Source organism: Salmo salar, chromosome ssa14 (assembly GCF_905237065.1).
Source record: "Salmo salar chromosome ssa14, Ssal_v3.1, whole genome shotgun sequence".
NCBI lineage: Eukaryota > Metazoa > Chordata > Actinopteri > Salmoniformes > Salmonidae > Salmo > Salmo salar.
Genome location: NC_059455.1, coordinates 48078687 through 48095708, shown reverse-complemented (window position 1 = coordinate 48095708; position 17022 = coordinate 48078687). Strand labels below are relative to the sequence as shown.

At 39.0% G+C, this 17022-nt stretch overlaps 1 protein-coding gene across 2 annotated transcripts in view; it reads left to right on the top strand.

Annotated features, from left to right (window-relative positions):
- LOC106569796 (retinal-specific phospholipid-transporting ATPase ABCA4) overlaps positions 1-17022 on the top strand; it is a 93029-nt gene that overhangs the window by 7232 nt on the left and 68775 nt on the right. For both annotated transcript variants that reach the window (XM_045694487.1, XM_045694486.1), the window contains exons 4-6: positions 131-272; positions 2650-2789; positions 3048-3175. In XM_045694487.1, the coding sequence (XP_045550443.1) occupies positions 131-272; positions 2650-2789; positions 3048-3175 (410 nt within the window). The remainder of the gene's footprint in view (positions 1-130; positions 273-2649; positions 2790-3047; positions 3176-17022) is intronic.

The window sequence follows — 17022 nt, the reverse complement described above, 5'->3', positions numbered from 1 at the left end:
GAAGCAAAGATAGAGGATCAGAATGAATGAAATCCTCTTGATGGTCTGACTGCTTCTCACGTTTCTTCAGTGCTCAAGTACTTCCTATATTTGTTATACTTTGTCTTTCACTCCCTGTCTGTCTCTCAAGGTCACTTCCCCAACAAGGCCATGCCTTCCACAGGTATCATCCCGTGGATCCAGGGTATCTTCTGTAACGCCAACAACCCCTGCTTCAAACACCCTACCAGGGCAGAGGGCCCTGGGGTGGTCTCCAACTACAACAACTGCATGTGAGATACCTTATAACCTCTTATAACCCCTTATAACCCCTCATAACCCACCGTATGTGAGCTCAACAACTATCCCTCCTCTCTTCCTCCTTTCCTTCTGAGTTTCTCATCCATCTCTCCTCTCTTCAACTACAACAACTACATGTGAGATACCTTATAACCTCTTATAGCCCCCTATAACCCCTCATAACCCACCGTATGTGAGCTCAACAACTATCCCTCCTCTCTTCCTCACTTTCCTTCTGAGTCTCTCATCCATCTCTGCTCTCTTCAACTACAACAACTACATGTGAGATCCAGGATAGTGTACATCTTAGTCCCTACCTTTCATAGCTCATCTTTCCTTTATTAGAACTTTCTCCTTTCTCATCCTTCTCTTCCTAGATCTCTCTTTCTCTCTCTCCTCTCTCCTTTCTTCTTCAGTATCTCATCCTTCTCTTCCTAGATCTCTCTCCCCTCTCTCCTTTCTTCTTCAATATCTCATCCTTCTCTTCCTAGATCTCTCTTCCCCTCTCTCCTCTCTCCTCTTTCCTCTCTCCTTTCTTCTTCAATATCTCATGCTTCTCTTCCTAGATCTCTCTGGGGTTTTCTCGTTTGGGTAAAAGTCTGTCCTCTGTCCATTCTTCTCCACCCTCTCTCCTCAGTGACCCGGAAACCGATAAGTGGTTGAGTGGTTGAGGAGTGTGTCGATTTCTTAGTAGGCAAATGGAACAGTGGCCTCCTCGTTAGCCACCTTTCATCGAGAATACTCATGTAAACGTCATTTACTTTGGGATCCACCCTGTAAACATAATTTACTTTGGGATCCACCCCTGTAAACTTCATTGGTCTAATGCCGTGCGAGTGGAGAAGGACCGGCACATTTCAAACAAGCGCGTTTCCATCCACGTTCCCTCTCCTCACAGAATTTGACCTTTTTCAAAAGGAGGTAGGAGAGGACGAAGGAGGGAGGACGCAGGAGGTAGGCATATCTAATTGATAAAAGGCTTCTCTCCCTCACCATCTCTGTCTCTCAGTCTCATCCATCTCTCCCTTACTGTCTCTCTGTCTCATCCCTCTCTCCCTCACCGTCTCTGTCTCTTCCCTCTCTCCCTCACCGTCTCTCAGTCTCATCCCCCTCTCCCTCACCATCTCTCAGTCTTATCCTTCTCTCCCTCACCGTCTCTCAGTCTCATTCCTCTCTCCCTCACGTCTCTGTCTCATCCCTCTCTACTTAATCGTCTCTCAGTCTCATCCCTCTCTCCCTCACCATCTCTGTCTCATCCATCTCTCCCTCTCGTCTCTCAGTCTCATCCATCTCTCCCTCTCCCTCTCGTCTCTCAGTCTCATCCCTCTCTCCCTCTCGTCTCTCAGTCTCATCCATCTCTCCCTCACCGTCTCTCAGTCTCATCCCTCTCTCCCTCTCGTCTCTCAGTCTCATCCATCTCTCCCTCACCGTCTCTCAGTCTCATCCCTCTCTCCCTCTCGTCTCTCAGTCTCATCCATCTCTTCCTCACCGTCTCTCAGTCTCATCCCTCTCTCCCTCTCGTCTCTCAGTCTCATCCATCTCTCCCTCACCGTCTCTCAGTCTCATCCCTCTCTCCCTCTCGTCTCTCAGTCTCATCCCTCTCTCCCTCTCGTCTCTCAGTCTCATCCCTCTCTCCCTCTCGTCTCTCAGTCTCATCCCTCTCTCCCTCTCGTCTCTCAGTCTCATCCCTCTCTCCCTCTCGTCTCTCAGTCTCATCCATCTCTCCCTCTCCGTCTCTTTGTTTCATCCCTCTCTGTTTCTCAGTCTCATCCCTCTCTCCTTCAACCTCTCATCCTTTACTCTATTACCACCTAGAAGAACATGTTTCTTTTAGAGTCAGATGTTCTGCTGGGTTCTCCATGGTTCTGTGCTGTAGACTCAGATGTTCTGCTGGGTTTTCCATGGTTCTGTGCTATAGACTCAGATGTTCTGCTGGGTTCTCCATGGTTCTGTGCTATAGACTCAGATGTTCTGCTGGGTTCTCCATGGTTCTGTGCTGTAGACTCAGATGTTCTGCTGGGTTCTCCATGGTTCTGTGCTGTAGACTCAGATGTTCTGCTGGGTTCTCCATGGTTCTGTGCTGTAGACTCAGATGTTCTGCTGGGTTCTCCATGGTTCTGTGCTGTAGACTCAGATGTTCTGCTGGGTTCTCTATGGTTCTGTGCTGTAGACTCAGATGTTCTGCTGGGTTCTCCATGGTTCTGTACTTTAGACTCAGATGTTCTGTTGGGTTCTCCATGGTTCTGTGCTGTAGACTCAGATGTTCTCCTGGGTTCTCCATGGTTCGATTCTGTAAATTCAGATGTTCTGCTGGGTTCTTCAGGGTTCTATACTCAATTGTCTTGGTTGGTTCTATGTTCTGTGTTTTAGACTGGCGCGGTTCTGGGCTGACTCCAATGAGCTGTTGTTTGACGACCCAGAGTTCCAGCAGTTGGGTCGGCTGTGGGAGGACATGGCCGTCATGAACAACTTCATGGACACCATCTGTAACACACCAGAACAGATAGCAGGTACTGACAATAACCCTGCCCACCATGAATCCAGGGATGTATTTATTAATTAATGCATACTGTAGCAAACCGTAGAAAAACATTACAACAAATTGGGCAAGTCCAGGTTAGTTTTGGCTGTTTGGTTCTGTTTGGTTCTGTTTGGTTCTGTTTGGTTCCTAGTGAATACACCCCTCAATCCTCCTCTTCGTCTCCTGCAGTAGACACCTCCTCTTCGTTCTCCCTCAGTATCCAAGCCATGTTTTATTCCTGTTCCAGGTCGAGGTCTGAAGATAGAGGATATCCTGAAGGAAGATGAGATGTTGACAGCCTTCCTGCTGAGAGACGTCGGCCTGTCAGAGTCTGTGGTTCATCAGCTGGTCAACGCTCAAGTCCGCCCAGAACAGGTAGATAGGTAGAACAGGTATATAGGTAGAACAGGTATATAGGTAGAACAGGTAGAACAGGTATATAGGTAGAACAGGTAGATAGGTAGAACAGGTATATAGGTAGAACAGGTATATAGGTAGAACAGGTAGAACAGGTATATAGGTAGAACAGGTATATAGGTAGAACAGGTATATAGGTAGAACAGGTAGAACAGGTATATAGGTAGAACAGGTATATAGGTAGAACAGGTATATAGGTAGAACAGGTATATAGGTAGAACAGGTAGAACAGGTTTATAGGTAGAATAGGTATATAGGTAGAACAGGTATACAGGTAGAACAGGTCGAACAGGATTATAGGTAGAACAGGTATATAGGTAGAACAGGTCTATAGGTAGAACAGGTAGAACAGGTATATAGGTATAACAGGTATATAGGTAGAACAGGTATATAGGTAGAACAGGTAGAACAGGTATATAGGTAGAACAGGTATATAGGTAGAACAGGTATATAGGTAGAACAGGTAGAACAGGTTTATAGGTAGAACAGGTATATAGGTAGAACAGGTAGAACAGGTAGAACAAGTGGAACAGGTATATAGGTAGAACAGGTATATAGGTAGAACAGGTATATAGGTAGAACAGGTATATAGGTAGAACAGGTAGAACAGGTATATAGGTAGAACAGGTAGAACAGGTATATAGGTAGAACAGGTATATAGGTAGAACAGGTATATAGGTATAACAGGTATATAGGTAGAACAGGTATATAGGTAGAACAGATAGAACAGGTATATAGGTAGAACAGGTATATAGGTAGAACAGTATATATAGGTAGAACAGGTAGAACAGGTTTATAGGTAGAACAGGTATATAGGTAGAACAGGTATATAGGTAGAACAGGTAGAACATGTTTATAGGTAGAACAGGTATATAGGTAGAACAGGTATATAGGTAGAACAGGTAGAACAGGTATATAGGTAGAACAGGTATATAGGTAGAACAGGTATATAGGTAAAACAGGTAGAACAGGTATATAGGTAGAACAGGTATATAGGTAGAACAGGTATATAGGTAGAACAGGTATATAGGTAGAACAGGTGGAACAGGTATATAGGTAGAACAGGTATATAGGTAGAACAGGTATATAGGTAGAACAGGTAGAACAGGTATATAGGTAGAACAGGTATATAGGTAGAACAGGTATATAGGTAGAACAGGTAGAACAGGTAGATAGGTAGAAAAGGTATATAGGTAGAACAGGTATATAGGTAGAACAGGTAGAACAGGTTTATAGGTAGAACAGGTATATAGGTAGAACAGGTAGAAAAGGTATATAGGTGGAACCGGTAGAACAGGTATATAGGTAGAACAGGTATATAGGTAGAACAGGTATATAGGTAGAACAGGTAGAACAGGTATATAGGTAGAACAGGTAGAACAGGTATATAGGTAGAACAGGTAGAACAGGTATATAGGTAGAACAGGTATATAGGTAGAACAGGTATATAGGTATAACAGGTATATAGGTAGAACAGGTATATAGGTAGAACAGGTAGAACAGGTATATAGGTAGAACAGGTAGAACAGGTATATAGGTAGAACAGGTATATAGGTAGAACAGGTATATAGGTAGAACAGGTAGAACAGGTTTATAGGTAGAACAGGTATATAGGTAGAACAGGTATATAGGTAGAACAGGTATATAGGTAGAACAGGTATATAGGTATATAGGTAGAACAGGTATATAGGTAGAACAGGTAGAACAGGTATATAGGTAGAACAGGTATATAGGAAGAACAGGTATATAGGTAGAACAGGTAGAACAGGTTTATAGGTACAACAGGTATATAGGTAGAACAGGTATATAGGTAGAACAGGTTTATAGGTAGAACAGGTATATAGGTAGAACAGGTATATAGGTAGAACAGGTATATAGGTAGAACAGATATATAGGTAGAACAGGTATATAGGTAGAACAGGTGGAACAGGTATATAGGTAGAACAGGTATATAGGTAGAACAGGTATATAGGTAGAACAGGTAGAACAGGTATATAGGTAGAACAGGTATATAGGTAGAACAGGTATATAGGTAGAACAGGTAGAACAGGTAGATAGGTAGAACAGGTATATAGGTAGAACAGGTATATAGGTAGAACAGGTAGAACAGGTATATAGGTAGAACAGGTATATAGGTAGATAAGGTAGAACAGGTATATAGGTAGAACTGGTAGAACAGGTATATAGGTAGAACAGGTATATAGGTAGAACAGGTATATAGGTAGAACAGGTATATAGGTAGAACAGGTAGAACAGGTATATAGGTAGAACAGGTAGAACCGGTATATAGGTAGAACAGGTATATAGGTATAACAGGTATATAGGTAGAACAGGTATATAGGTAGAACAGGTAGAACAGGTATATAGGTAGAACAGGTATATAGGTAGAACAGGTAGAACATGTATATAGGTAGAACAGGTAGAACAGGTATATAGGTAGAACAGGTATATAGGTAGAACAGGTATATAGATAGAACAGGTAGAACAGGTTTATAGGTAGAACAGGTAGAACAGGTATATAGGTAGAACAGGTATATAGGTAGAACAGGTATATAGGTAGAACAGGTAGAACAGGTATATAGGTAGAACAGGTATATAGGTAGAACAGGTATATAGGTAGAACAGGTTTATAGGTAGAACAGGTATATAGGTAGAACAGGTAGAACAGGTAGAACAAGTGGAACAGGTATATAGGTAGAACAGGTATATAGGTAGAACAGGTATATAGGTAGAACAGGTATATAGGTAGAACAGGTAGAACAGGTATATAGGTAGAACAGGTAGAACAGGTATATAGGTAGAACAGGTATATAGGTAGAACAGGTATATAGGTATAACAGGTATATAGGTAGAACAGGTATATAGGTAGAACAGATAGAACAGGTATATAGGTAGAACAGGTATATAGGTAGAACAGTATATATAGGTAGAACAGGTAGAACAGGTTTATAGGTAGAACAGGTATATAGGTAGAACAGGTATATAGGTAGAACAGGTAGAACATGTTTATAGGTAGAACAGGTATATAGGTAGAACAGGTATATAGGTAGAACAGGTAGAACAGGTATATAGGGTAGAACAGGTATATAGGTAGAACAGGTATATAGGTAAAACAGGTAGAACAGGTATATAGGTAGAACAGGTATATAGGTAGAACAGGTATATGGGTAGAACAGGTATATAGGTAGAACAGGTGGAACAGGTATATAGGTAGAACAGGTATATAGGGTAGAACAGGTATATAGGTAGAACAGGTAGAACAGGTATATAGGTAGAACAGGTATATAGGGTAGAACAGGTATATAGGTAGAACAGGTAGAACAGGTAGATAGGTAGAAAAGGTATATAGGTAGAACAGGTATATAGGGTAGAACAGGTAGAACAGGTTTATAGGTAGAACAGGTATATAGGTAGAACAGGTAGAAAAGGTATATAGGTGGAACCGGTAGAACAGGTATATAGGTAGAACAGGTATATAGGTAGAACAGGTATATAGGTAGAACAGGTAGAACAGGTATATAGGGTAGAACAGGTAGAACAGGTATATAGGTAGAACAGGTAGAACAGGTATATAGGTAGAACAGGTATATAGGTAGAACAGGTATATAGGTATAACAGGTATATAGGGTAGAACAGGTATATAGGTAGAACAGGTAGAACAGGTATATAGGTAGAACAGGTAGAACAGGTATATAGGTAGAACAGGTATATAGGGTAGAACAGGTATATAGGGTAGAACAGGTAGAACAGGTTTATAGGTAGAACAGGTATATAGGTAGAACAGGTATATAGGTAGAACAGGTATATAGGTAGAACAGGTATATGGGTATATAGGTAGAACAGGTATATAGGTAGAACAGGTAGAACAGGTATATAGGTAGAACAGGTATATAGGAAGAACAGGTATATAGGTAGAACAGGTAGAACAGGTTTATAGGTACAACAGGTATATAGGTAGAACAGGTATATAGGTAGAACAGGTTTATAGGTAGAACAGGTATATAGGGTAGAACAGGTATATAGGTAGAACAGGGTATATAGGTAGAACAGATATATAGGTAGAACAGGTATATAGGTAGAACAGGTGGAACAGGTATATAGGTAGAACAGGTATATAGGTAGAACAGGTATATAGGTAGAACAGGTAGAACAGGTATATAGGTAGAACAGGTATATAGGTAGAACAGGTATATAGGTAGAACAGGTAGAACAGGTAGATAGGTAGAACAGGTATATAGGTAGAACAGGTATATAGGTAGAACAGGTAGAACAGGTATATAGGTAGAACAGGTATATAGGTAGATAAGGTAGAACAGGTATATAGGTAGAACTGGTAGAACAGGTATATAGGTAGAACAGGTATATAGGTAGAACAGGTATATAGGTAGAACAGGTATATAGGTAGAACAGGTAGAACAGGTATATAGGTAGAACAGGTAGAACCGGTATATAGGTAGAACAGGTATATAGGTATAACAGGTATATAGGTAGAACAGGTATATAGGTAGAACAGGTAGAACAGGTATATAGGTAGAACAGGTATATAGGTAGAACAGGTAGAACATGTATATAGGTAGAACAGGTAGAACAGGTATATAGGTAGAACAGGTATATAGGTAGAACAGGTATATAGATAGAACAGGTAGAACAGGTTTATAGGTAGAACAGGTATATAGGTAGAACAGGTATATAGGTAGAACAGGTAGAACAGGTTTATAGGTAGAACAGAATTATAGGTAGAACAGGTATATAGGTAGAACAGGTAGAACAGATATATAGGTAGAACAGGTATATAGGTAGAACAGGTAGAACAGGTATATAGGTAGAACAGGTATATAGATAGAACAGGTATATAGGTAGAACAGGTAGAACAGGTTTATAGGTAGAACAGGTATATAGGTAGAACAGGTATATAGGTAGAACAGGTAGAACAGGTTTATAGGTAGAACAGGTATATAGGTAGAACAGGTAGAACAGGTATATAGGTAGAACAGGTATATAGGTAGAACAGGTAGAACAGGTATATAGGTAGAACAGGTATATAGGTAGAACAGGTAGATAGGTAGAACAGGTATATAGGTAGAACAGGTAGAACAGGTTTATAGGTAGAACAGGTATATAGGTAGAACAGGTAGAACAGGTATATAGGTAGAACAGGTATATAGATAGAACAGGTATATAGGTAGAACAGGTAGAACAGGTTTATAGGTAGAACAGGTATATAGGTAGAACAGGTATATAGGTAGAACAGGTAGAACAGGTTTATAGGTAGAACAGGTATATAGGTAGAACAGGTAGAACAGGTATATAGGTAGAACAGGTAGAACAGGTATATAGGTAGAACAGGTATATAGGTAGAACAGGTAGATAGGTAGAACAGGTATATAGGTAGAACAGGTATATAGGTAGAACAGGTATATAGGTAGAACAGGTAGAACAGGTTTATAGGTAGAAAAGGTATATAGGTAGAACAGGTATATAGGTAGAACGGGTAGAACAGGTATATAGGTAGAACAGGTATATAGGTAGAACAGGTATATAGGTAGAACAGGTAGAACAGGTATATAGGTAGAACAGGTATATAGGTAGAACAGGTATATAGGTAGAACAGGTAGAACAGGTATATAGGGTAGAACAGGTATATAGGTAGAACAGGTAGAACAGGTATATGGTAGAACAGGTTATAGGTAGAACAGGTATATAGGTAGAACAGGTAGAACAGGTATATAGGTAGAACAGGTATATAGGGTAGAACAGGTATATAGGTAGAACAGGTAGAACAGGTATATAGGTAGAACAGGTATATAGGTAGAACAGGTATATAGGTAGAACAGGTAGAACAGGTATATAGGTAGAACAGGTAGAACAGGTATATAGGTAGAACAGGTATATAGGTAGAACAGGTAGAACAGGTATATAGGTAGAACAGGTATATAGGTAGAACAGGTAGAACAGGTATATAGGGTAGAACAGGTATATAGGTAGAACAGGTAGAACAGGTATATAGGGTAGAACAGGTAGAACAGGTATATAGGTAGAACAGGTATATAGGTAGAACAGGTATATAGGTAGAACAGGTAGAACAGGTATATAGGGTAGAACAGGTATATAGGTAGAACAGTTAGAACAGGTAGATAGGTAGAACAGGTATATAGGTAGAACAGGTATATAGATAGAACAGGTAGAACAGGTATATAGGTAGAACAGGTATATAGGTAGAACAGGTAGAACAGGTATATAGGTAGAACAGGTATATAGGTAGAACAGGTAGAAGAGGTATATAGGTAGAAAAGGTATATAGGTAGAACAGGTACATAGGTAGAACTGGTAGAACAGGTTTATAGGTAGAACAGGTATATAGGTAGAACAGGTATATAGGTAGAACAGGTAGAACAGGTTTATAGGTAGAACAGGTATATAGGTAGAACAGGTATAGAGGTAGAACAGGTAGAACAGGTATATAGGTAGAACAGGTATATAGATAGAACAGGTATATAGGTAGAACAGGTAGAACAGGTTTATAGGTAGAACAGGTATATAGGTAGAACAGGTATATAGGTAGAACAGGTAGAACAGGTATATAGGGTAGAACAGGTATATAGGTAGAACAGGTATATAGGGTAGAACAGGTAGAACAGGTTTATAGGTAGAACAGGTATATAGGTAGAACAGGTATATAGGTAGAACAGGTAGAACAGGTATATAGGTAGAACAGGTATATAGGTAGAACAGGGTATAGGGTAGAACAGGTAGAACAGGTATATAGGTAGAACAGGTAGAACAGGTATATAGGTAGAACAGGTATATAGGGTAGAACAGGTAGAACAGGTATATGGGTAGAACAGGTATATAGGTAGAACAGGTAGAACAGGTTTATATGTAGAACAGGTATATAGGTAGAACAGGTAGAACAGGTATATAGGTAGAACTGGTAGAACAGGTATATAGGTAGAACAGGTATATAGGTAGAACAGGTATATAGGTAGAACAGGTAGAACAGGTACATAGGTAGAACAGGTAGAACAGGTATATAGGTAGAACAGGTAGAACAGGTATATAGGTAGAACAGGTATATAGGTAGAACAGGTATATGGTAGAACAGGTAGAACAGGTTTATAGGTAGAACAGGTATATAGGTAGAACAGGTATAGGGTAGAACAGGTAGAACAGATATAGGGTAGAACAGGTATATAGGTAGAACAGGTAGAACAGGTATATAGGTAGAACAGGTATATAGGTAGAACAGGTATATAGGTAGAACAGGTAGAACAGGTTTATAGGTAGAACAGGTATATAGGTAGAACAGGTATATAGGTAGAACAGGTAGAACAGGTTTATAGGTAGAACAGGTATATAGGTAGAACAGGTAGAACAGGTATATAGGTAGAACAGGTAGAACAGGTATATAGGTAGAACAGGTATATAGGTAGAACAGGTAGAACAGGTATATAGGTAGAACAGGTATATAGGTAGAACAGGTAGAACAGGTATATAGGTAGAACAGGTAGAACAGGTATATAGGTAGAACAGGTATATAGGTAGAACAGGCGTATATAGGTAGAACAGGTATATAGGTAGAACAGGGTAGAACAGGTATATAGGGTAGAACAGGTATATAGGGTAGAACAGGTAGAACAGGTATATGGGTAGAACAGGTATATAGGTAGAACAGGTATATAGGTAGAACAGGTAGAACAGGTATATAGGTAGAACAGGTATATGGGTAGAACAGGTATATAGGTAGAACAGGTAGAACAGGTATATAGGTAGAACAGGTATATAGGGTAGAACAGGTATATAGGTAGAACAGGTATGGTAGAACAGGTAGTGAACAGGTATATAGGTAGAACAGGTATATAGGTAGAACAGGTAGAACAGGGTATATAGGTAGAAAAGGTATATAGGTAGAACAGGTACATAGGTAGAACTGGTAGAACAGGTTTATAGGTAGAACAGGTATATAGGTAGAACAGGTATATAGGTAGAACAGGTAGAACAGGTTTATAGGTAGAACAGGTATATAGGTAGAACAGGTATATAGGTAGAACAGGTAGAACAGGTTTATAGGTAGAACAGGTATATAGGTAGAACAGATATTTAGGAAGAACAGGTAGAACAGGTTTATAGGTAGAACAGGTATATAGGTAGAACAGGTATAGAGGTAGAACAGGTAGAACAGGTATATAGGTAGAACAGGTATATAGGTAGAACAGGTATATAGGTAGAACAGGTGGAACAGGTATATAGGTAGAACAGGTATATAGGTAGAACAGGTATATAGGTAGAACAGGTAGAACAGGTATATAGGTAGAACAGGTATATAGGTAGAACAGGTAGAACAGGTAGATAGGTAGAACAGGTATATAGGTAGAACAGGTATATAGGTAGAACAGGTAGAACAGGTTTATAGGTAGAACAGGTATATAGATAGAACAGGTAGAACAGGTATATAGGTAGAACTGGTAGAACAGGTATATAGGTAGAACAGGTATATAGGTAGAACAGGTATATAGGTAGAACAGGTATATAGGTTGAACAGGTAGAACAGGTACATAGGTAGAACAGGTAGAACAGGTATATAGGTAGAACAGGTAGAACAGGTATATAGGTAGAACAGGTATATAGGTAGAACAGGTATATAGGTAGAACAGGTATATAGGTAGAACAGGTAGAACAGGTATATAGGTAGAACAGGTATATAGGTAGAACAGGTAGAACAGGTATATAGGTAGAACAGGTAGAAAAGGTATATAGGTAGAACAGGTATATAGGTAGAACAGGTATATAGGTAGAACAGGTAGAACAGGTTTATAGGTAGAACAGGTATATAGGTAGAACAGGTATATAGGTAGAACAGGTAGAACAGGTTTATAGGTAGAACAGGTATATAGGTAGAACAGGTATATAGGTAGAACAGGTAGAACAGATATATAGGTAGAACAGGTATATAGGTAGAACAGGTATATAGGTAGAACAGGTAGAACAGGTATATAGGTAGAACAGGTATATAGGTAGAACAGGTATATAGATAGAACAGGTAGAACAGGTTTATAGGTAGAACAGGTATATAGGTAGAACAGGTATATAGGTAGAACAGGTAGAACAGGTTTATAGGTAGAACAGGTATATAGGTAGAACAGGTAGAACAGGTATATAGGTAGAACAGGTAGAACAGTTATATAGGTAGAACAGGTATATAGGTAGAACAGGTAGAACAGGTATATAGGTAGAACAGGTATATAGGTAGAACAGGTAGATAGGTAGAACAGGTATATAGGTAGAACAGGTATATAGGTAGAACAGGTAGAACAGGTATATATGTAGAACAGGTATATAGGTAGAACAGGTATATAGGTAGAACAGGTAGAACAGGTATATAGGTAGAACAGGTATATAGGTAGAACAGGTATATAGGTAGAACAGGTAGAACAGGTATATATGTAGAACAGGTATATAGGTAGAACAGGTATATAGGTAGAACAGGTAGAACAGTTTTATAGGCAGAACAGGTATATAGGTAGAACAGGTATATAGGTAGAACCGGTAGAACAGGTATATAGTTAGAACAGGTATATAGGTAGAACAGGTATATAGGTAGAACAGGTAGAACAGGTATATAGGTAGAACAGGTATATAGGTAGAACAGGTATGTAGGTAGAACAGGTAGAACAGGTATATAGGTAGAACAGGTATATAGGTAGAACAGGTAGAACAGGTATATAGGTAGAACAGGTATATAGGTAGAACAGGTATATAGGTAGAATAGGTATATAGGTAGAACAGTTAGAACAGGTAGATAGGTAGAACAGGTATATAGGTAGAACAGGTATATAGGTAGAACAGGTAGAACAGGTATATAGGTAGAACAGGTATATAGGTAGAACAGGTAGAACAGGTATATAGGTAGAACAGGTAGAAGAGGTATATAGGTAGAAAAGGTATATAGGTAGAACAGGTACATAGGTAGAACAGGTAGAACAGGTTTATAGGTAGAACAGGTATATAGGTAGAACAGGTATATAGGTAGAACAGGTAGAACAGGTTTATAGGTAGAACAGGTATATAGGTAGAACAGGTATATAGGTAGAACAGGTAGAACAGATTTATAGGTAGAACAGGTATATAGGTAGAACAGGTATATAGGTAGAACAGGTAGAACAGGTTTATAGGTAGAACAGGTATATAGGTAGAACAGGTATTTAGGTAGAACAGGTAGAACAGGTTTATAGGTAGAACAGGTATATAGGTAGAACAGGTATATAGTTAGAACAGGTAGAACAGGTATATAGGTAGAACAGGTATATAGGTAGAAAAGGTATATAGGTAGAACAGGTGGAACAGGTATATAGGTAGAACAGGTATATAGGTAGAACAGGTATATAGGTAGAACAGGTAGAACAGGTAGATAGGTAGAACAGGTATATAAGTAGAACAGGTAGAACAGGTTTATAGGTAGAACAGGTATATAGGTAGAACAGGTAGAAAAGGTATATAGGTGGAACCGGTAGAACAGGTATATAGGTAGAACAGGTATATAGGTAGAACAGGTATATAGGTAGAACAGGTAGAACAGGTATATAGGTAGAACAGGTATATAGGTAGAACAGGTAGAACAGGTATATAGGTATAACAGGTATATAGGTAGAACAGGTATATAGGTAGAACAGGTAGAACAGGTATATAGGTAGAACAGGTAGAACAGGTATATAGGTAGAACAGGTATATAGGTAGAACAGGTATATAGGTAGAACAGGTAGAACAGGTTTATAGGTAGAACAGGTATATAGGTAGAACAGGTATATAGGTAGAACAGGTATATAGGTAGAACAGGTAGAACAGGTATATAGGTAGAACAGGTATATAGGAAGAACAAGTATATAGGTAGAACAGGTAGAACAGGTTTATAGGTACAACAGGTATATAGGTAGAACAGGTATATAGGTAGAACAGGTTTATAGGTAGAACAGGTATATAGGTAGAACAGGTATATAGGTAGAACAGGTAGAACAGGTATATAGGTAGAACAGATATATAGGTAGAACAGGTATATAGGTAGAACAGGTGGAACAGGTATATAGGTAGAACAGGTATATAGGTAGAACAGGTATATAGGTAGAACAGGTATATAGGTAGAACAGGTAGAACAGGTAGATAGGTAGAACAGGTATATAGGTAGAACAGGTATATAGGTAGAACAGGTAGAACAGGTTTATAGGTAGAACAGGTATATAGGTAGAACAGGTAGATAAGGTATATAGGTAGAACTGGTAGAACAGGTATATAGGTAGAACAGGTATATAGGTAGAACAGGTATATAGGTAGAACAGGTAGAACAGGTATATAGGTAGAACAGGTAGAACCGGTATATAGGTAGAACAGGTAGAACCGGTATATAGGTAGAACAGGTATATAGGTATAACAGGTATATAGGTAGAACAGGTATATAGGTAGAACAGGTATATAGGTAGAACAGGTAGAACATGTATATAGGTAGAACAGGTAGAACAGGTATATAGGTAGAACAGGTATATAGGTAGAACAGGTATATAGGTAGAACAGGTAGAACAGGTTTATAGGTAGAACAGGTATATAGGTAGAACAGGTATATAGGTAGAACAGGTAGAACAGGTTTAAAGGTAGAACAGAATTATAGGTAGAACAGGTATATAGGTAGAACAGGTAGAACAGATATATAGGTAGAACATGTATATAGGTAGAACAGGTAGAACAGGTTTATAGGTAGAACAGGTATATAGGTATAACAGGTAGAACAGGTATATAGGTAGAACAGGTAGAACAGGTATATAGGTAGAACAGGTATATAGGTAGAACAGGTAGAACAGGTATATAGGTAGAACAGGTATATAGGTAGAACAGGTAGATAGGTAGAACAGGTATATAGGTAGAACAGGTAGAACAGGTATATAGGTAGAACAGGTATATAGGTAGAACAGGTATATAGGTAGAACAGGTAGAACAGGTATATAGGTAGAACAGGTATATAGGTAGAGCAGGTATATAGGTAGAACAGGTAGAACAGTTTTATAGGCAGAACAGGTATATAGGTAGAACAGGTATATAGGTAGAACAGGTAGAACAGGTTTATAGGTAGAACAGGTATATAGGTAGAACAGTTATATAGGTAGAACAGGTAGAACAGGTATATAGGTAGAACAGGTATATAGGTAGAACAGGTATATAGGTAGAACAGGTGGAACAGGTATATAGGTAGAACAGGTATATAGGTAGAACAGGTATATAGGTAGAACAGGTATATAGGTAGAACAGGTAGAACAGGTAGATAGGTAGAACAGGTATATAGGTAGAACAGGTATATAGGTAGAACAGGTAGAACAGGTTTATAGGTAGAACAGGTATATAGGTAGAACAGGTAGAACAGGTATATAGGTAGAACTGGTAGAACAGGTATATAGGTAGAACAGGTATATAGGTAGAACAGGTATATAGGTAGAACAGGTATATAGGTAGAACAGGTAGAACAGGTATATAGGTAGAACAGGTAGAACAGGTATATAGGTAGAACAGGTATATAGGTAGAACAGGTATATAGGTAGAACAGGTAGAACAGGTTTATAGGTAGAACAGGTATATAGGTAGAACAGGTATATAGGTAGAACAGGTAGAACAGGTTTATAGGTAGAACAGGTATATAGGTAGAACAGGTATATAGGTAGAACAGGTAGAACAGGTTTATAGGTAGAACAGGTATATAGGTAGAACAGGTATATAGGTAGAACAGGTAGAACAGGTTTATAGGTAGAACAGGTATATAGGTAGAACAGGTATTTAGGTAGAACAGGTAGAACAGGTATATAGGTAGAACAGGTATATAGGTAGAACAGTATATAGGTAGAACAGGTAGAACAGGTATATAGGTAGAACAGGTATATAGGTAGAACAGGTAGAACAGGTAGATAGGTAGAACAGGTATATAGGTAGAACAGGTATATAGGTAGAACAGGTAGAACAGGTATATAGGTAGAACAGGTATATAGGTAGAACAGGTAGAACAGGTATATAGGTAGAACAGGTATATAGGTAGAACAGGTAGAACAGGTATATAGGTAGAACAGGTATATAGGTAGAACAGGTAGAACAGGTATATAGGTAGAACAGGTATATAGGTAGAACAGGTATATAGGTAGAACAGGTAGAACAGGTATATAGGTAGAACAGGTATATAGGTAGAACAGGTAGAACAGGTATATAGGTAGAACAGGTATATAGGTAGAACAGGTAGAACAGTTATATAGGTAGAACAGGTATAACAGGTATATAGGTACAACAGGTAGATAGGTAGAACAGGTATATAGGTAGAACAGGTCTATAGGTAGAACAGGTATATAGGTAGAACAGGTAGAACAGGTATATAGGTAGAACAGGTAGAACAGGTTTATAGGTAGAACAGGTATATAGGTAGAACATGTATATAGGTAGAACAGGTAGAACAGGTATATAGGTAGAACAGGTAGAACAGGTATTTAGGTAGAACAGAAATATAGGTATATAGGTAGAACAGGTATATAGGTAGAACAGGTAGAACAGGTACATAGGTAGAACAGGTATATAGGTAGAACAGGTAGAACAGGTATATAGGTAGACCAGGTATAACAGGTATATAGGTAGAACAGGTAGATAGGTAGAACAGGTATATAGGTAGAACAGGTATATAGGTAGAACAGGTATATAGGTAGAACAGGTAGAACAGGTATATAGGTAGAACAGGTAGAACAGGTATATAGGTAGAACAGATATATAGGTAGAACAGGTAGAACAGGTATTTA